General features: G+C 42.9%; 1 protein-coding gene across 1 annotated transcript in view; it reads left to right on the top strand.

The window, feature by feature from the left end:
* LOC311234062 (integrin alpha-V-like) overlaps positions 1 to 20,721 on the top strand; it is a 128,343-nt gene that overhangs the window by 10,086 nt on the left and 97,536 nt on the right. The window contains exons 3-7 of the mRNA XM_084321157.1: positions 11,479 to 11,570; positions 12,938 to 13,052; positions 13,135 to 13,196; positions 14,652 to 14,697; positions 14,806 to 14,928. Of these exons, the coding sequence (XP_084177283.1) occupies positions 11,479 to 11,570; positions 12,938 to 13,052; positions 13,135 to 13,196; positions 14,652 to 14,697; positions 14,806 to 14,928 (438 nt within the window). The remainder of the gene's footprint in view (positions 1 to 11,478; positions 11,571 to 12,937; positions 13,053 to 13,134; positions 13,197 to 14,651; positions 14,698 to 14,805; positions 14,929 to 20,721) is intronic.

The following is a 20,721-nucleotide window of genomic DNA, read 5'->3' as shown; positions in this document are numbered from 1 at the left end:
AATTTTAGCATGGTGTTATTCAGTCAAAAAAAAAAAGGAAAAAAAAAGAATTGAATTGATATTCTCATTTGGTTCATTACAATTTACTCAAGCCTAGTAAGTAGTAATAGACACAGTATTTCTGACACTGGGAATACATTCCCCGAGATCCATAGATGTCCCTAGAATCAGATTCCAAGAACATGCAAATGGACCATTTAAAAAAAAAGTTTGTAAATGTTTATTCTACGTTCTTATGGAATGAATGAGATTTATAAAAAAAAACAAATAAAAAAAGATTTATAAAAGAAAATAAAGATTATTGAGTTAATTTTCATAACGTGATAATTTGCTGTGTAATTAATTAATCTAATTAACGCGATAAACTGACAGCCCTAATTTTTTATGATCTCTTTTTACTACACAGTTCTGTTTGTCATGTATGTCATAAATGTCATGATTAATTGAACATTTCCGCACGCCAATCACATTGTAGCGAACACCACAAGCGCGCTATTTTGAGTCAAATTTCTGGGCATAACACCGGATCACCTGAGGCTACTCCATGTTGCTTTATCTTTGCAAACAAGGGCTTTCTCTACGAGGGCATGATGAGAGTCAGAGTTAATCAAATTGTGGAAACTTTTTAGAGCTACTGTATGTACATTGTTTTCAAAGCATGATGAGATCCAAATTACGGAAAACTTTTCCTTCATTGCCTTCCGCACCGCAACTTGTGAACGGTCTTTCTCAGCAATGAGGCGCATCCGAAACTGGCTAAGAAGAACAACAATATGCGCCAGGAGAGACAGTCAACTCTGAGTCTGCTTCACATTGAAAGTGATCTCACCGACAAACTTAAAGCAGAAAAAATCATTGATGCCAAGACGAAACGTTGCATTTTGATTTTGCTGCATTAAGGTAAGACGATGGTTAATCATATTGGATGCCTTCATTTGAACACTAATTTGCACTATATGAAATTAGTGGGGCTCGCTGTAGTAGCCTAGTGGTTGTGTGTATTGTATGAAATCAGAACCTGGACAGCACCGTTTGCAGGTGCACGCAGCGTGTGCAAGCAAAAAAGAAAAAAGGAAAGATTTTGCGTGCTCCTTGTGACTCCCAACTACAGAACTACAGCCTCCCCTAATGTCCAGCTCACCCGCCGCCTATGCACTAACCCATCCATCTGCATTCATTGCACACACATCCACATGCACACTCTCACTTCTGTTGTGTGGCAGTGAAAGGGTTAAGATGCAGCAGGTGATGCAGGCGGCTTAGTGAAGATACTATACGTTATAAGGAGCTGGCTGGGCGTGTCTGTATGCAAATCCAGGGGTACGGGCACGCGCTGCCAGTTTAAGAATGAGTGACGTACTCCATGCTGCAGTGCACGGCTGCGAACATTGTGCCCATTTTTACGAAGACCGCTTCACGCGTTCAGGAATCCGGAGTAGGATTTTTGTAAATGTGTTGGTATGACATTTTTACCAAGATATTTACAAAGGCAGTTATTTTGTAAGGCAGTTGTAGTGGGGGAAAGTTGTTTTGTAAGGCAGTTGTAGTGGGAGGAAGTTGCTTGTAAGGCAGTTGTAGGGGCAGTGTTACGACCCCTGTGAGTCTAAGGGTAAAGGGCTGTAACATAACAGTTGGTTGACAGAAAAGATGGACCAGGTTTGTAAACAACAATGATATTTATTGAATAGAGGCAAAGGAAGCACATGTAGCTCAGGGGTGAGCCCAGGCCAAAACAACAAACAAACACCACTATACTCCAAATAAACACAATCTAATCTATGGTAAAAGAGATTACATTACCTAAACTACTCTTACCTAACCAAAACAGGAGAAAACAATGTCCAAAGGAAATGGCAGCTCACCCCATCTGTGCTTCCTGAGAAAGAGAGAAAAACACATTAATTATACAGAAACAAAAGCAGAATATGTACAAAAACAAACTATAACTAACAATGCTCTCTCTGTGGCCATACACACACAAGGAAATTACTACTAAGCACCAAAGGCCAATAAACGAAATGCAATACTGTCAAAGTTACAGGTTTACCAAAAACACAACATGCCTAGCCTCATGCCAGAGAGAGAGAAAGACTGAAGTGAGAAGCCATGTTTTAACAGGTGTGGGGTGATCCATGATTGGGGGGTGTGGATTGAGTGTTGGAGTCTGGAAAGCCATCCACCAATCACTGCTGTGTTGCAATAATGGAAGGATTGGCCTGGCAGGGACCAATGGGGAAGGGAACAATGGCTGGAGGGAGGAAACAAAATGGAGAACACACGCATGGAGACACACACTGGGGAATATATACATTGGGATGTAACACCCCCATACATAAGACAAAAACATGTTTGACACTTAACACCAACTAAACATGTTTTTTTTTTTTTTTCTTTTTTTTTCTAACAACGAGATAACATCCCCGAGATAACATGTACTCCAAAACAAAGAGCTATGAAAAAACTAGCAGCAACATAAAACGAGTCCACAGCAACATAGACCGAGTAGACAGCAAAATAGAACAAGTCGACAGCAACATACAGTAGAATGAGTCGACAGCAACAGACAACGAGTCGACAGCAAAATAGAACAAGTCGACAGCACGAGAGATTTAACTCCGAGATAGAGCATCCGCCAACACATTCTCAGACCCCTTCTTATGCTTTATGCTGAGGTTATAATTTTGCACTATAAGCCCCCAACGCAAGAGGCGCTGATTGTGGTTGCACATCCGCGACAGAAAAACCAATGGGTTGTGGTCGGTGTATACTACCACTGGTAATACGCTCGAACCGACATACACTTCAAAATGTTGCAACGCATACAACATAGCCAAAGTCTCCTTTTCAATAGTGGAATAGTTTAGTTGATTGTTAAATTTCCGGGAGAAATAACAAACCGGGTGATCTTCCTGTAATAACACCCCTCCAGCTCCCACCCCGCTGGCATCCACCTCCAGCTGGAACGGCAGGGAGAAATCTGGAGCAGAGAGAACAGGGGAACTGCATAAGAGAGCTTTAACACTATCAAATGCATTTTGACAATCAGCTGTCCAAATGAATGGTTTGGACGGGCTACACAGGCTAGTGAGAGAAGTGACGACAGAAGAAAAGTTTAGGCAAAAACCACGGTAATACCCAGCCATCCCAAGGAATCTACGCAATTCCCGCCTAGTAGTAGGCACTGGAAAAGTTGTGATTGCAGATATTTTTGCATCCACCGGACGCACTTGGCCTTGTCCTACCTGCTTACCAAGATAGGTAACCGTAGCCTTGCCGAACTCACACTTGGCAAGGTTAAGGGTCAGGGAGGCTCCAGCTAAGCGGTCAAAGACAGTTTGCAAGGTTGTCATGTGGTCACGCCAGTTGGTCGAATAGACAACCAGGTCATCGAGATAGGCATTACAATTTGGAACACCAGCCAGGACTAGGGTCACCAGTCGCTGGAAAGTGGCCGGGGCATTACGCATTCCAAAAGGCATTACAGTATATTGCAAAAAATTGTCAAGAGTAACAAACGCCGAGATTTCCGAGGCACGGGGGGTCAAAGGGACCTGCCAGTAACCCTTTAACAAATCTAGTTTGCTAACATAGGTGGCAGATCCAAGGTTGTCAATACAATCTTCCATGCGGGGCAGTGGGAAGGAATCAGGCACGGTGACAGCATTTACCTTTCGGAAATCAGTACAAAATCTAGGAGTTCCATCCGATTTGGGAGCTAACAAGCAAGGTGAACTCCAGGGACTGCAACTTGGCTTGGCTAAACCATGTTTTAACAAATAGTCAACCTCCTGTTTCATCATGGCCCTCTTGGTGATGTTAACACGGTATGCATGTTGCTTGATAGGCACAGCATTGTTAACTTTAATATCATGGGCCAATACAGAAGTACAGGAGGGAACATCACCAAACAGAGCCATGTAGGCCTGAATCAAATTTGTGATGTCCTCTCGCTGCTCCTCAGGTAAGTGTGCTAAGTGAGTGGGCAGGTTCAATAACATCTCAGTGTTGGACAATCTAGCACCCTGATGGGCTGCATTGCGCAACTCCAAGCCATCTACATCCTCACCACTAACGTCAGGAGAGTCCGGAACTATTGGAGTTGAGGCAACAGCAGAGACGGCCAGTCCGGCTGTCTGGTCTGAGGTCTTCACCTGCACACTATCTCTGGAAAAATATGGTTTAAGCATATTGATGTGGCAAACACGAGAGTGACGTTTACGATCAGGGGTGCAAACTACATAGTCTGTATCACTTATTTTCTTGTCTATTGCATATGGTCCGGAAAAACGAGCGGAAAGAGCAGAACCAAGGATAGGTAACAGGACTAGGACCTTATCACCTGGCTGGAAAGATCGAGAAACAGCTTTCTCGTCATAGTGCCGTTTCATAGTTCTCTGGGAAGAAGAGAGCGCTTCTTTTGCGAGAGAGCACGCCTGATGCAGTCGCTCTCGAAACTGGCTAACAAAATCTAGAACATTAGTGGGTGTGCTGGCACCCTTTGACATGAACCGTTCTTTAAGAACTTTCAGAGGCCCTCTAACAGTGTGCCCAAAAACGAGCTCAGCAGGACTGAAACCAAGAGACTCCTGTATGGTCTCTCGCGCAGCAAATAGAACAAGGGGGACACCCTCATCCCAATCTTTCTCTGTGTCTAAGCAATATTTACGCAGCATGGACTTTAAGGTCTGATGCCAACGTTCTAGAGCCCCCTGAGTTTCAGGGTGGTAGGCACTGGACACTATATGTCGGATACCCAGGGACTGTAACACTTGCTCAAATAACCTAGACAGGAAGTTGGTGCCTTGGTCCGTTTGTACTACCTTAGGCAGTCCAAACGTGGAGAAGAACTTCGTCAAAGCCTTAATTATTACAGGCGCTGTAATTCTGCGAAGAGGGATAGCCTCAGGGAAACGGGTGGCGGTACACATTATTGTCAACAAAAACTGATTGCCGGCTTTGGTCCTTGGCAACGGACCAACACAGTCAACTATGACATGTTCAAATGGTTCACCGACCGCTGGTATAGGACAGAGGGGAGCAGGTGGAATTACCTGGTTTGGCTTTCCGGTGATCTGACAAGTACTACGGGTACGACAGTACTGTGCTACATCGGACTTCAAACCGGGCCAAAAGAAATGTTGAAGTATTCTGTTGTATGTTTTAGTGACTCCCAAGTGTCCAGACCAAGGGTGGTCATGGGCCAAGAACAGTACATGCTGACGATAAACTGCAGGGACAACAATCTGATAAACAGTGCTCCAGTCTGGTACCTGATCTGGTAGCCCTATCTCTGATTGTGCATGCTCTGCCAGTCTAGTACCATGGGACCTCCATGTACGCATCAAAACTCCTTCATCCACAAAATAAGAATGCAACTCTCTCCTCTGTTCTGTATCAAGAGAAGAGAAACATTTTGCAAGAGAAGGGTCAGCCTTCTGGGCAGTAATTAGCATTTCACGAGTAACGGGTAACTTCAATGCGTCGGAACTAGTTACAGTTGTCTGTGGGGGTACCTTACTATGAGTCGGTGGTTTGTCAGCGGTATCAGAAGTTGGAGCCAGCAACTCCTCCCTGACAAAAGCTGAAGCAAAAACAGAGTCAGACAAATTAATTTCATCACCTCTCTTTTTCAATTGAGCCCGAGTGACAACACTTGCAGAAAAAACTTCAGGGAAGTTCTGTGACAAGTCATCAGGCAGAGAATCTGTGTCTGGGTGATCCAACACTTCCAGCACAGCGTTCACCTGTCCTCCAGCTAAATCATTTCCCATGATAAAGGAAATGCCTTTAACTGGCAAGGAAGGTCTCACCCCTATTTTAAAGAAACCAGTGACCAAATCAGATTGTACATGAATACAGTGTAACGGGGCTGGCACGAAACCCATCTCAATACCTTGAACTAGGACACTAGAACCACAGGAAGATTTCTCAGACAGAGGTAGTACATCAGAGAGGATAAAGGATTGTGAGGCTCCAGTATCTCGTAAGATCTGAACTGTACACTGATCTTTTGGATCCCCTGTCAAGGAAACTAAACCCTTGGAAGTAAATGGCCTGAAACAAGGATCGAGAACATCCTGATCATTGTGCATCTGTTGATCGGAATCAGGTGCCATTTTAATCAGACCAACCCCTTTGGGTTGCCTAAAGTTCTGAGAGGATGGTTGCTGCTTACGTTTCAATGTTAAACAGTCAGAAATAACATGACCAGATTTATGACAGTAGTAACATGTCCGCTCCTCTTTTGAGCGTGGAGGTGACATTTTTGGTCGGGGGTGTGTGAATTCTGAATGGTTGGGGACAGAATGTTTCTGAGAGAAACCATGGGGGAGAAACGAGTCACGCCTATCTACAAACACAGTTTTATGGGTTAGCGCAAACTCATCAGCTAATACAGCAGCTTGCTGCAGAGTGGACACTTTCTGCTCACTCAGGTAAATTACAATACGCTCTGGCAAACGATTCTTAAACTCTTCTAATAGAATGAGTTCTCTGAGAGAGTTAAGATCTGAGGCCTTGCTTGCTGCACACCATTTATCAAAGAGAGTTCCCTTCTCTCTAGCAAACTCTACAAAGGTCTGGTTGACAGCTCTCTTGTGACTGCGAAACCTCTGCCTATAAGCTTCGGGCACAAGCTCATATGCACGAAGGATGGCAGCCTTCACAGTATCATACAATAGACTATCTTCTAGGGAAAGTGTTGAACAAACCTCTTGGGCTTTACCAGTCAATTTGCATTGAAGCAACAAAGGCCAGACCTCTCTTGGCCAGCGCAATGAAGCAGCAATACGCTCAAACACATTAAAATAAGTATCAACTTCTGTCTCGCGGAACGGAGGCACCAAAGCAATGTGTTTACTTATATCAAAAGTGTGTGATGAATAAGCTGTGGAGGAGGACATACCCGGGCCTTGTGGAGGAGTCGGTGTAGCAGAGTTGGATTCACTCCTTAGGACTTCCAGCTCCAACCTCCGCAGTCTGAGCTCTTTTTCCACTTCATGCTCAAGCTCCAACCTACGAATGTTAACAGCCCTTTCATTTTCTGCCTCAAGCTCCATTCTACGAAGCCGATACTCCGCCTCACGTGCTTGTGCCTTCTCCTGAGCCTCCATCTGGAGACGTGCTATTCTAACCTTGACCTGGGCCCCTTCTCGAGACCCAGTTGACACAGGAGAGGTCAAGTGAAAATGTGGCAATGTGACGTTCACACCTGCCTTTTCAGCACCATGGGCTTGCTCCCCAGAAGGCTGTGCTTCCGTAGGTTCACCAGGAGGACTTGCATGTTCATCAGAGACCGCAGGTAAAACAAGCGTCCCCTGCTCCAACAGCTTATCTACCACAAGACACCTGATATCCTGCTTAAGATGCTTTTGTTGAACCGAGAGTTTAAAATGTGTGGCAATCTCCACTAAGTCTGCCTTGCGGCAGCTATCTAGCGCTTCCCAAGTAGGATTGCTCAAGAATTTCCCCAGATCAAAAGTACTAACTGCCATTATTCTTTTTTTTTACAAATGCCATTTTACACAAATTAATAACTATACAAGTGTAAACAAACACAGTTCACCAAATCCATCAACCAACAATTGAACACGGGTTACAAGATCCAGGCAGAGCCCCCATTTATGTTACGACCCCTGTGAGTCTAAGGGTAAAGGGCTGTAACATAACAGTTGGTTGACAGAAAAGATGGACCAGGTTTGTAAACAACAATGATATTTATTGAATAGAGGCAAAGGAAGCACATGTAGCTCAGGGGTGAGCCCAGGCCAAAACAACAAACAAACACCACTATACTCCAAATAAACACAATCTAATCTATGGTAAAAGAGATTACATTACCTAAACTACTCTTACCTAACCAAAATAGGAGAAAACAATGTCCAAAGGAAATGGCAGCTCACCCCATCTGTGCTTCCTGAGAAAGAGAGAAAAACACATTAATTATACAGAAACAAAAGCAGAATATGTACAAAAACAAACTATAACTAACAATGCTCTCTCTGTGGCCATACACACACAAGGAAATTACTACTAAGCACCAAAGGCCAATAAACGAAATGCAATACTGTCAAAGTTACAGGTTTACCAAAAACACAACATGCCTAGCCTCATGCCAGAGAGAGAGAAAGACTGAAGTGAGAAGCCATGTTTTAACAGGTGTGGGGTGATCCATGATTGGGGGGTGTGGATTGAGTGTTGGAGTCTGGAAAGCCATCCACCAATCACTGCTGTGTTGCAATAATGGAAGGATTGGCCTGGCAGGGACCAATGGGGAAGGGAAAAATGGCTGGAGGGAGGAAACAAAATGGAGAACACACACACATGGAGACACACACTGGGGAATATATACATTGGGATGTAACAGGCAGGAAGTTGCTTGTAAGGCAGTTGTAGTGGGGGGAAGTTGTTTTGTAAGGCAGTTGTAGTGGGGGGAAGTTGTTTTGTAAGGCAGTTGTAGGGGCAGGAAGTTGTTTTGTAAGGCAGTTGTAGTGGGGGAAAGTTGTTTTGTAAGGCAGTTGTAGTGGGGGAAAGTTGTTTTGTAAGGCAGTTGTAGTGGGAGGAAGTCTCTTGTAAGGCAGTTGTAGTGGGGGAAAGTTGTTTTGTAAGGCAGTTGTAGGGGCATGAAGTTGTTTTGTAAGGGCATTGTATTAGTATGAGAATTTGAGCATGAGTATTTTGACATGCGAGGTTGTAAGGGTTTTTATGAATACATAGTGTTCAAGCGTCATTTAATATGGCTTGTTCTGCCAATATATGGATGAGCACCGTAAAAGTGAATTATTAGAGCTCCGTTTAAGAATGAGGGGTGTGTCATCGGCTGGATTAGAGTGTGGCTATGCAAAACGGAGGATAGATCTTATCTCGGTCTACAATCAAACATCATTATGTCATACTGTGTCACAGCCACTTGACCAGACAGAACTCGCTGATCTGGAGTTGTCCCACGATGAAAAATCACTTAAACTCAGTTGGCTGAAAGGTGACTAAAATTAAGGGTATAGATTATAATAAGCATGATCGTCGGATTGATGCAAGTTACATGAACATAATGTCTGTTTGAGGAAATAAAACAAAATAATGTATTAAACTATTGCAGTATTACACACTATTACATTATTTGGTGGAATAAACCTTTAAAACTATTTGGATGGAATAAACCTAAAAAAGTTCATTAACTCATTGGACGCCAGTCACAATGATAGTCGGGTTAACTCGCCGTCGCTTGAGCGCCAATCACGAGTATAGTCGGGTTTTAATCGTTATTTATTTTATTAGCGATATCCATTCATTTTCATCCATCCAGCCTGATGTTATCGTTGGGAATGGGTCTGAGCTTGCAAAAGGGCAAATACCGCTGCCTACGCCTTCCGGCTGGTATTGCACTCCACTGGGAATGGTGTAGTTTATTTTCTGGGACGATCCAAGCCGTACGGGCGTGGTTTAAATACTCAGACGAGGTAACCTGTTTCAACGATACATCTGCGAGGCTGCCCCCCCCCCCCCAATATGCAATGCTGTTGAACGTGGCACGGACATCCGCGCCCAGTACTTCAAATGGCGATCAGATAATTGGATTATTTCTTTTGCATTACATCAGATACAAGGTAAGAACACTATATATACATTTGATCGTTGATCTGATATGTATTTCTACCCCGATCGATGCTGTATCTGTGTGTGTATGTGTGGCTGTGTGCCGTTGGGATGCAGCAGGGGGTGGGGGGGGGGGCGCCGGTCTAAACCACATTGCATGCTTGCACGAGGAAGGATAATAATGATGATCTAGCGTTAATTTCAGGAAGATTAGATAATCAGCTGAAAAATGACAACGTGTTTTGTGTATTCCACTAAAGAGCTATTATCGCGTCTTTCTCTGGAATTACTAGAAATCACCAAAACTATACTCTTATTCAAAACGGTATAAAACGGAAATGTACAGATGAAAAAACTATCCGTTTTGTACATGTCGACTGGAAGCAACTCACTGATAATCGACGGGTGTATTAGACCCATAGCCATAATTTAAGATATATTTTAAGCACTCGCAAATCTCGCAGTCCTCCCATTGATTAAAGCGGTGGCGCTCTAGCGCCCTCTCGCACGCTTAAGCGATGGCGTCCAATGAGTTAATGTTGAAATGTTGACAAGGAATTAAAGGGCTATATGTCTCAGAGGAATTATTAAAAGGAGACGAGATGAAAAAGTGGTTGTATAACTGACGTTCTTAGAGGAACGAGGCACTATTTCAAACTATTACATGATTACTCTATTTTATTACACAAACAGGGGAGAACCAATCAGAGTTTACATATATAATTTTTAACTATTAAATTGATGTGACGTCATCACTCGTCAGCACTTTTAGACACAATGTTATTAGTTATTCTCTCTTTTGTATATTGTATATTATTTTGTATAGTGTTTGATCTTTATTCTTTAAACTTTTTAAGCGCAATCTTAGGGGGCTCATACAGAACCAAGCATTTCACTGTAATGTTCACGAAAAATATATATCAGAATGTGATATATGTCAGAATATCACAGTACTATGTTGTGTTTACAATCATTTGAAAGTCAAGTACGAACACAGACACAACAGTCTAGTCGAAATGAGGAGGGGTCACCGTCATACATTATCAGGAAATGAATCAATCATGCAAAAAAGACAGATAGAGAGAGAGAGAGAGAGACTCACTCGCCCGTCTTATTTCCTAATACAACGTTTCCGAATGGACGTTTGGATTAAACCAAGTGTATGCAGTGATGCTGAACTTTCCCAGCGGAACACAAGTTACTTAACGTTACACAGGTATGTTATGCACGTTAATTAAACTATGCATGTTTAGCTTGCTAACATTAAGATAGCAGGAGCCGTCAGCCAACAAAGATGTTTTTTCAACAAATGTATTCACAAAATGGATTACCATCCAAACGTTATTGAAGCCTTCCGTGACCAGTAAGTAAGTACTACTACTTTTAATAACCGCAACAATATGCGCATATGTTCTACGTTATATGCGTAAATGTGCGCTATGTGCCTAAAGTCGAGACTCGACAGTACTGAACCAGAAAAAAAATTTAGGAGCACATTTTTTGCATGCGAAACGATGGTCCAAACGTCCGTTCGAAAAACCCTGCCAAAGTTTGAATCCTAAAAACAGGCTTCGGGGACGGATCTAGTACCTTATATGTGACAAATAAAACAAAACTTGAACTTGAACTAGTCACTTAGGTGAGTTATACTGAATATAACCTACTGTCTGCAGACGGCACACATCCCTGAGGACAAGTAAAGGATAGCCTGACAACTGGAAGGGAGAGAGAGAAGAGAGAGAGAATGGAAATATGAGGTGATAAATTCTCTAAAAGACACATTATCTATCTATCTATCTATCTATCTATCTATCTATCTATCTATCTATCTATCTATCTATCTATCTATCTATCTATCTATCTATCTATCTATCTATCTATCAGATGAAAGGAGGAGTGATGGAGGGGTCCAGATGGAGTTTAAATCTGACCAGTGGTTCGGAGCGACAGTCCGATCCAATGGACATCACATTCTGGTACACACACACACATACGTGTAACATTTTATTTATTTTTTTAAATAATCTTTTTGTTCTCACTTTTTCTGTATTTTTGCTCCCATCCCAATTTAGTCGTTATGCCAATTCCCTTCCTGGTCGTTGCGCGCATTGTGCCACTGTCAGCCTAGGGAGGGTGTAGAACTACCACATGCCTCCTCCGATAATCCCTTCCCTGCTGAACAGGCGCCCCGACCGACCAGTAGGAACCGCAGTTTACAACGACCAGGACACCTACAAATGTCCTAACCCAGTTGTACAGTAAATGACCAAGTATGGCTTTGTCAGTATTCCAATGTACAGTGTACAGTGTCCCCCCCCTACCCAACCCCCCCCCCCCACCCGCCTCCAATGTACAGATCCCCCACCCAACCCCTCCCCACCTACCCAACCTCCTCCAATGTACAGTTTCTACGTCAAATATATATACACTCTTTTTCTGGACACTTTTTGTATCACAAACAGTACTGTATTTGCAAATCTGGTATGTCATAAATGTATAGATGTAGCAGTACTGTCTATCTGTATGTCGTGTGTGTTGTTATGATGAATTGAAAATGGGGGACCCTGATGTAAACAAGACGAAAGTCTTTCTCTGATCTGCATCCCCTTAACAATTGTATGTATTGAGCTGTACTGTACTGTACCCATTCTGCAATCTGTTAATAAACTTTTCAATCAATCAATCAATCAATCAATACCCCGCCGGCTTCCCACCCACTAACACTGCCAATTGTGTTAGTAGGGACGACTGACCAAGCCGGAGGTACCGCTGACAGCTGGATTCTATCCCAGAGTCTCTGCGGTGGTAGGCGAGTGCATTCTCCACTGCGCTACCCAGCCACCCTTGTGTAAAATGTTTGGATGTGTGTGTGATTATGTACAAAATAAATCAGCATTTATTTTTGGTGAAATGCCCCATTAAAGGTTGCTGGCTGAGTGAGGCGTGTCGCTACAGACCAGCGTTCTGGGTCCAACATCTTCTGACCTGCTACATCTTGTACTTCTGTTTTCACTTTGTGTTTGTGTTTGTATGTTTGTGTGTGTGTTGTGTGTGTGTGTGTGTGTGTGTGTGTGTGTGTGTGTGTGTGTGTGTCTGTCTGTCTGTCTGTCTGTCTGTCTGTCTGTCTGTCTGTCTGTCTGTCTGTCTGTCTGTCTGTCTGTCTGTCTGTCTGTCTGTCTGTCTGTCTGTCTGTCTGTCTGTCTGTCTGTCTGTCTGTCTGTCTGTCTGTCTGTCTGTCTGTCTGTCTGTCTGTCTGTCTGTCTGTCTGTGTGTGTGTGTGTGTGTGTGTGAGAGTGTCTGTCTGTGTCTGTGTATACATGTGTATGTTGGTCTGTGTCTATAGGCCTGTGCTCCCATGTACCAGTGGACCACACTGTCTCAGTCAGACAGGGAGCCTGTAGGAAGCTGCTTCATCAAGACTCCAACCAGTACAGTAGAGTACGCCCCCTGTAGGACTGGTAGGCTACTGCTACTACACTCTGTGGGTGTGGGTGGGTGTGTGTGTGTGGGGGGACTGACATTGTGTTGTTCTGTTGTCAGCTTCCAACAGCCCAGAAGGCCAAGGCTTCTGCCAGGCAGGCTTCACCGGAGACTTTGTCAAGGTAAGATAATAATAATAATAACTTGATCTCTTTTGCCGTTTCTTTCACATGCACCTGGGTAGATGACTGAAACAAGAGTCAACAGACCCAGGCTATGAATCCATATAGTGGCACTAGAGGATGGGGTCGGGGTGGGCGGGATAATGGTTGAACCACTATCATATTCATTCAGTGAGGTGATTGAGTTTGAGTGAAGTACCTGCAAACCAATCGTTCACCAAGCTCAGATTTAGAGACCATACCCATTGGGTCAAATGGAGCTGAAATGCCAGCCTTTGTAGACTGACAGCTTAGTTGGATGGAGAGAGAGATAGACTGACAGCCTACAGCTTAGCTAGATGGAGAGAGAGCGAGAGACTGACAAACTACAGTTGATTTGATTTGACATTTAAAAAAATACAAGATTCCAGAAAACATCAAGGATGCTACACAAAAAAGTCAAGACTTATTTCCATTGTAATTCTTGGGACCCAGTTTAGCTGGATGGAGGTAGAGATAGACTGACAGACTACACCTTAGCTGGATGGAGGGAGATGTAGCTGTCTAGCTTGCTAGCTAGATCATTAACATTGACTGTCAACATCTGGCAGTGACGTCACAGTAATGTCAGTCTTCACTTAAAGGAACACGCCAACAGTCACGAAATACACTCCAAATACAACTCCAAAACTTTCCTGTAAACATGTTGTGACTTGTGTATTTACCATGTGGATACATTTTTTTTTTATAATTAGACATTTTCGTTCTCTAAGCAGAAATAAAACTGGGCTTTTGAGGTGATGAAATCACTGCGCCCAGGCAGCAGTGGTTCGGCAAAAAAAAATTAAGAATATATATCTGCTTAGAAAACGAAAATCTGGGCGCAACACAGCCGTCCCGGGTTCGACTCCCGGACCCGGCGACCTTTGCCGAATACTTCCTCTCTCTCTCTACCGGTAAAAACCAATAAAATATCAACCAAAAACATTAAAAAAAACAATAAAAAAAAAAAAATCTAAATCTATACATTTTTTTTAATTATTTCTCCGCGTGGTAAATACACAGGTCACAAAATGTTTACAGGAACGTTTTGGAGTTGTGTTTGGAGTGTATTTCGTGACTGTTGGGAACTAGGCCACACTGGCACACCTACTGCCAGTGAATTATTGTTCCCTAAGCCTAATGCAATGCATGCACAGAGAAGAAAAGGGTATGTATCTGCTTGTCTAACTCCAGGGTAGATGGCAAATAAGCTAATTTCCCAAAAAGTTGCCGTGTTCCTTTAACATCTGACAGTGCCAGTGAGTAATGTATTGGTACATAGCTCAATTTCTTTCTTTCTTTCTTTCTTTCTTTCTTTCTTTCTTTCTTTCTTTCTTTCTTTCTTTCTTTCTTTCTTTCTTTCTTTCTTTCTTTCTTTCTTTCTTTCTTTCTTTCTTTCTTTCTTTCTTTCTTTCTTTCTTTCTTTCTTTCTAGAACAGCAGAGTGGTCCTCGGGGCCCCTGGAAGTTACTACTGGCAAGGTAGTGCACGCACGCACGCACACACACACACACACACACACACACACACACACACACACACACACACGCTCTCTCTTGGCAGACTAATGAAGGCGTGTTGCTCTGCAGGCCAGCTGATATCAGATGACCTCTCGGAGATCATCGCTGGCTACAGCAGGCAGTTTGTTACGTCCTACAGCAGCCAGCGCTCCACCAAGCCGGCCAGCGCCCAGTATGATGACAGCTACCTGGGTGAGAGTTACATACTGTCTGTATCAGGCTGCATAAAGGCTCTATGAAGGCCACTTAAAGGATCTATGGGTGCATAAAGGCTCTATGAAGGCCATTTAATGGATTTATGAAGGCTGCATGGAGACTCTATGAAGGCTGCTTAGAGGATCTATGAAGATTGCATAAAGGCTCTATGAAGGCTACTTAAAGTATCTATGTAGGTTGCATAAAGGCTCTATGAAGGCTACTTAAAGTATATGTAGGCTGCATAAAGGCTCTATGAAGGCTACTTAAAGTATGTATGCAGGCTGTATAAAGGCTCTATGTAGGGTTCATAAAGGATCTATATAAGCTGTCTGTAGGGTACATTAATGCTCTATGGCTCCATAAAGGCTACATAAAGGCACTATGTAGAATGTATAATGGCTATGTAGGCTACATAAAGGCTCTATGTAGGCTACATAAAGGCTCTATGTTGGCTACATAAAGGCTCTATGTAGGCTACATAAAGGCTATGTAGGCTACATAAAGGCTCTATGTTGGCTACATAAAGGCTCTATGTAGGCAACATAAAGGCTCTATGTAGGCTACATAAAGGCTCTATGTAGGCTACATAAAGGCTCTATGTTGGCTACATAAAGGCTCTATGTAGGCTACATAAATGCTCTATGTAGGCTACATAAAGGCTCTATGTTGGCTACATAAAGGCTCTATGTAGGCTACATAAAGGCTATGTAGGCTACATAAAGGCTCTATGTTGGCTACATAAAGGCTCTATGTAGGCTACATAAAGGCTATGTAGGCAACATAAAGGCTCTATGTAGGCAACACAAAGGCCCTATGTAGACTACATAAAGGCTCTATGTAGAATGTACAAAGGCTATATGTAGGCTACATAAAGGCTCTGTAGAATGTATAAAGGCTCTATGTAGGCAACATAAATGCTCTATGTAGGCTGCATGTATAGAATTCAGGGTTCCAGCCACCATTGAATCTCAATTGAAGAAGAAGCCGTGTTTCTGGGTAGAAAACAGGTGGAGTTTTCTGAATGTACCTCTGATGGTGTGATGACTGTATGGATGGAGCACAAACGAGTCACGACCTCTCCTAGCTGTTTACTCTTTAAACATATTTGCATTCCCCCGGGACACAGGCTAGTGGTTCACTGGGCAGCGAGTGGAGCTCCATGTGCTGTTTTAGTTGGATGAGACATTTGAGAGCTTGTTAAGCCTGTGGCTAGCCGGGGTCAAAGGTTAAGATCAGGAACAGGTGTAAAAGGGACTTCCCACCAAGCCGTTAGGCCAGGCAGCACCCAGCCTGCTGACACAGCTATATCTGTATATCTGTATAGCTGTATCAAGCAGTAAACACAACAGTGAACATACACAGTGGTTTTGTCTGCTTTGGTACTGTATCTAGAGGCTTAAAAGCAGCAGGGATTATTAGTTGTTGTGTTTTCTTCTGCCTGGCTCCGTTGATTGGCACATCAGGGTGCTATCGATATCTAAAATTAGCTATCGAGATACAAAATAATACTGTAGCTAGCTAACATTATCGATATCGATCGTTACATCAAATTTGATAGTTACAATAAAGATTATCAGAAGAAGTGAGAAAATATAAACATTGTATGACTACTCATGTAGCGATTACAAAGACAGCGGAGGCCTGGACCCCTGAACTGAGACGTGACGGACCAAGGTGGGGTGGGAAACTATACATTAGAGGTGGTTTGGTGGGTGGAGTGGGGGGGGGGGGGGGGGGGGCGGTTGGGTAGGCGGGGTGGGGGAAACATTACATTGGAGGGGGTTGGGTTTGGAAATTTACAGGGGCCAGTTTCAAATTGCAGTCTCCTGTAGGTGCTCTTTGAGAGTCGTTTTGAAAGTGGGTAGTGATTCACATTCCTTTACAGCTGTGGGTAGGGCGTTCCACATTGATGTGGCATAATTGCGAAACGTGTTTAGTCCCTTGTTTGAGCCGAATCTGGGTACCCTTGTGCATCCCTAGCAATGGTGGAGCTCACTGGGCTTAAGAGATGAAATGATACATCATGTTTAAAGCCATATAATTTTAACTGTTTACTATTTAAAAAAAATTTATTTACCCATGTTTAACATTCATAGCCTATTCTCAATATATCTGTAAAAAATTACACATATTTTCGAATTTTAACCACTTAAATTAGTGTTTGTTTGATACCACGTCAGTTTTTATTGAAAAAAAACTGATAAACCGCCATATTCACCATATATCTATTATTTTTTTCCACTACTTTACAGCATATCAAAACGGGACAAAATTCCTGTGAATAAGAATCTGCCATTATAAAAAAGAAAGGTTGACTATTTCGGTCAGAAATAGCGGTCAGAAATAGCCGTAAGTAAGCGTTAGTAAGCACCGGTTAGTACTAATCTATTACTAAAAGGTATGTATTGTATGTATTTTGAATGCCTGGTGTAATTATTCTGTTTATTTATCGATATATGATGTGAAAATTAGAGATTAGAGATAAAAAAAAAAATTAGACTTGCGGTTTTATGGCGGTTTTATAGCGGTTTTATTAACATGGAAGTGGATGGGAGTAGAAAAAGGGACCAGGGGTAAAGAAGGCACTAAACACTATAACTATTGTTTTAGAATGTTTCATATTATAAGCTTTTCACACAATGAACATATATGTAAAATTAAGATATTTACCCAATTTCATGAAATAATAATAAACACAGACACCGCTGTGCTCACACACACACTCAAAATATTTCAAAAAAGTAGAAAAAGGGACCAGGGGTACACAAGACATGATTTGTGGAGCTCCATCTGGTGTTGTGGTTGTGGTATTCACTGACCTTTGGGAAGTATTTTGACATGCAGAAAAAATAAATAACGCACATCCTCCGTTTGTTGGTGCTGAGCCAAACTGTAAAAACAGTAATACATAAGAACAAAGCGGGGCTCACAACTCACTTGTAGTTCCTAGGTGTTTTAATAGACAAAAAAGGCAGTAGCATGCTTGAGGAAGACCGATAAGGTCGAAACGTCGCATCTACTGCCTTTTTTGTCTATTAAAACACCTTGGAACTACAAGTGAGTTGCGAGCGCCGCTTTGTTCTTAAGTATTTTGACATGTACATGGGTACCTTAGTGGTGTAGTGTATCTTGTAGACCAGGCCCATTGCAAGTTGCTGTACTCTGTCGTCTACTGCTCTAAGCCATCCTAGGTTGTCAAAGTGGGCAGGGGTGAGGTGGGTTCTATGAGTATGGTCAAGCAGTAGTCTGACCAGTTTGTGATGTTTGTAATTTTGTTTTTAGCGCCTTTGAGGTGCTTTGGTACCATGAGGTGCAAGCATAGTTGTAGACAGTACCCTTGAATGAGTGCTCCTGCCAGAGTCTTCAGGGTATTCTTGTTTACCAGAGAGGATATCCGGTACAAGAATCTAGTTTGTTGGTTGACTTTTTTGATTACATTGGATGCCATTTTGTCACAGGAAAGATTTGCCTCTAGGATGGAACCCAGGTATGTCTTTCCTTGTGACAATATTGTCACCCACTGTAACTGAGAAGCCGTCGGTCTTGCTGAGTTTGTCATTTGAACCGAAGAGAATGGACTCTGTTTTACCCAGGTGTAATGATAGTTTGTTATCAGCGAGCCAGGTGCAGATTCTGCCTAGTTCCGAGCTGAGGGTTTTTTCAACCTGCAACTTGTCCTTGTCAGAGACCAGCAGGGCTGAGTCGTCCGTGAACAGGAACAAGTTGCAATCACAAGCTGATGACATGTCATTTGCATAAATTAGGAACAGTAGCGGTCCTAGTATGCTTCCTTGTGGAACACCACAGCTCACTGTGAGGGGGGGGGGGGGGGTAGAGTACCGTTTACCTCCACCATCTGTTCTCTCCCCTCCAGGTAGGATTGCATCCAGCTCACTGATAGACTATCAAAACCAATTGCTTTTAGCTTGTCACTCAGAATGGAGTGATTGACAGTGTCGAAGGCCTTGACCATGACCATGCCGCAGTATTTGCCCGTGTCCACCTCTTGTTTGATGTGGTCATTCAAATAGAGAAGGCATGTGTCATTGGAGTGGGATGTTCTGAAGCCAGATTGGAATTCGTAGATTAGATTTCTTTCCGCAAGGTACTTTTCGACCTGTTCGTATACAATTTCTTCCATGACTTTCAAAATGGAGGTAAGTATAGAAACAGGGCAGTAGTTGCCTGGGTCTAATTTGCTGCCCTTTTTGTGCAGTTACTCTCGCAATTTTGAAGAGGTTTATTATGTGTGTGATGACTGGGGTGATGCTGAGTCTCTGAGGAATTTGGAGGGGATATTGTCATGGCCAGTGGCCTTGTTAGGTTGGAGGGCGCTCAGTTCTTTGAGTACCTCAGCTGTTGTTACCATTTCTAGTTTGAAATCGTCTTTGCTGACCCCTAGTTTATTGTATGAATGAATGAATGAATGAAAACTTTATTTAACAGATTGCAGAATGGGTACAATACAGTACGGCTCAATACATACAATTGTTAAGGGGATGCAGACCTGAGAAAGACGTTTGTCTTGTTTCCATCAGGGTCCCCCATTTTCAATTCATATAGACATTTATGACATACACAACATACATGCCATTTATGGCATAGGGACATATAGGTATTTAGTACTGATACATTTGTGACATAAGCGGTATTCAAATATACAGTACTGTTACCCCTAGATCCTGACAGAGTATATACATATGATGGGGAGGGGACTGTACATTAGGAGGGGGTGGGTGGGTGGGAGGGAAATATACATACGGCGGGGAGGGAATATATACATGCGGTGGTGAGGAGACTGTCTATTAGGAGGTGGTGGGGGTTTTGGGCACTTACAGTGGCCAGTTTCGAATTGCAGCCTCCCATAGGTGCTCTTTAAGAGCGGTTTTGAATGTGGGCAGGGATTCACATACCTTTACAGCTTTGGGTAGGGCGTTCCACATTGTTGTGGCATAATTGTGAAACGTGTTTAGTCCCTTGTTTGAGCCGAATCTGGGTTTAACATGATTTGTTGAGCTTCCTCTGGTGTAGTGGTTGTGGTATTCTCTGACCTTTGGGAAGTATTTTGACATGTACATGGGCACCCTGGTCGTATAGTGTATCTTGTAGACCAGGCCCATTGCAAGTTGCTGTACTCTGTCGTCTACTCTAAGCCATCCTAGGTTGGCAAAGTGGGCAGGGGTGAGGTGGGTTCTGGGGTTCAGGTCAAGTAGTAGTCTGACCAGTTTGTTTTGTGATGTTTGTAATTTTGTTTTAAGCGCCTTTGAGGTGCTTTGGTACCATGAGGTGCACGCATAGTCATAGTACCCTTGAATGAGTGCTCCTGCCAGAGTCTTCAGGGTATTCTTGTTTACCAGAGAGGAGATCCGGTACAAGAATCTAGTTCGTTGGTTGACTTTTTTTATTACATTGGATGCCATTTGTAGTAGGCTAAGATGTGTTCTACCCCAAAATGCCCTGAGTGGGAGGGTAGTTTATTTACCAGTGTTGTGGCTATGTTTGTGAAGAAAATGTTTAAGTAATTGGCCACATCCAGCTTGTCTGTGATGAGCGTGTTGTCCGTCTTTATGTTTATGTTTGAAAATCTGGTTTTAAGTTTTTTACTGCAGCCTAGTTGATTATTGAGTAATTTCCAAAATTCACAGGGTTTATTTTAGTTTTCCTCAGTTTTGTCATTGATGACATTCTTTTTTGCAGTTTTGATCATGGAGTTTACGTCATTTCTTAGTCTGTTTCTTTGCAGTTTGAGTTCAGTCACGTGGGCTTGGAGTTCACTGCTCGAGCTTT

This window comes from Notolepis coatsorum (assembly GCF_963971535.1).
Source record: "Notolepis coatsorum genome assembly, chromosome: 9".
NCBI lineage: Eukaryota > Metazoa > Chordata > Actinopteri > Aulopiformes > Paralepididae > Notolepis > Notolepis coatsorum.
Note: the sequence above shows the minus strand (reverse complement) of the source record. Positions and strands in the feature narration are given on the sequence as shown.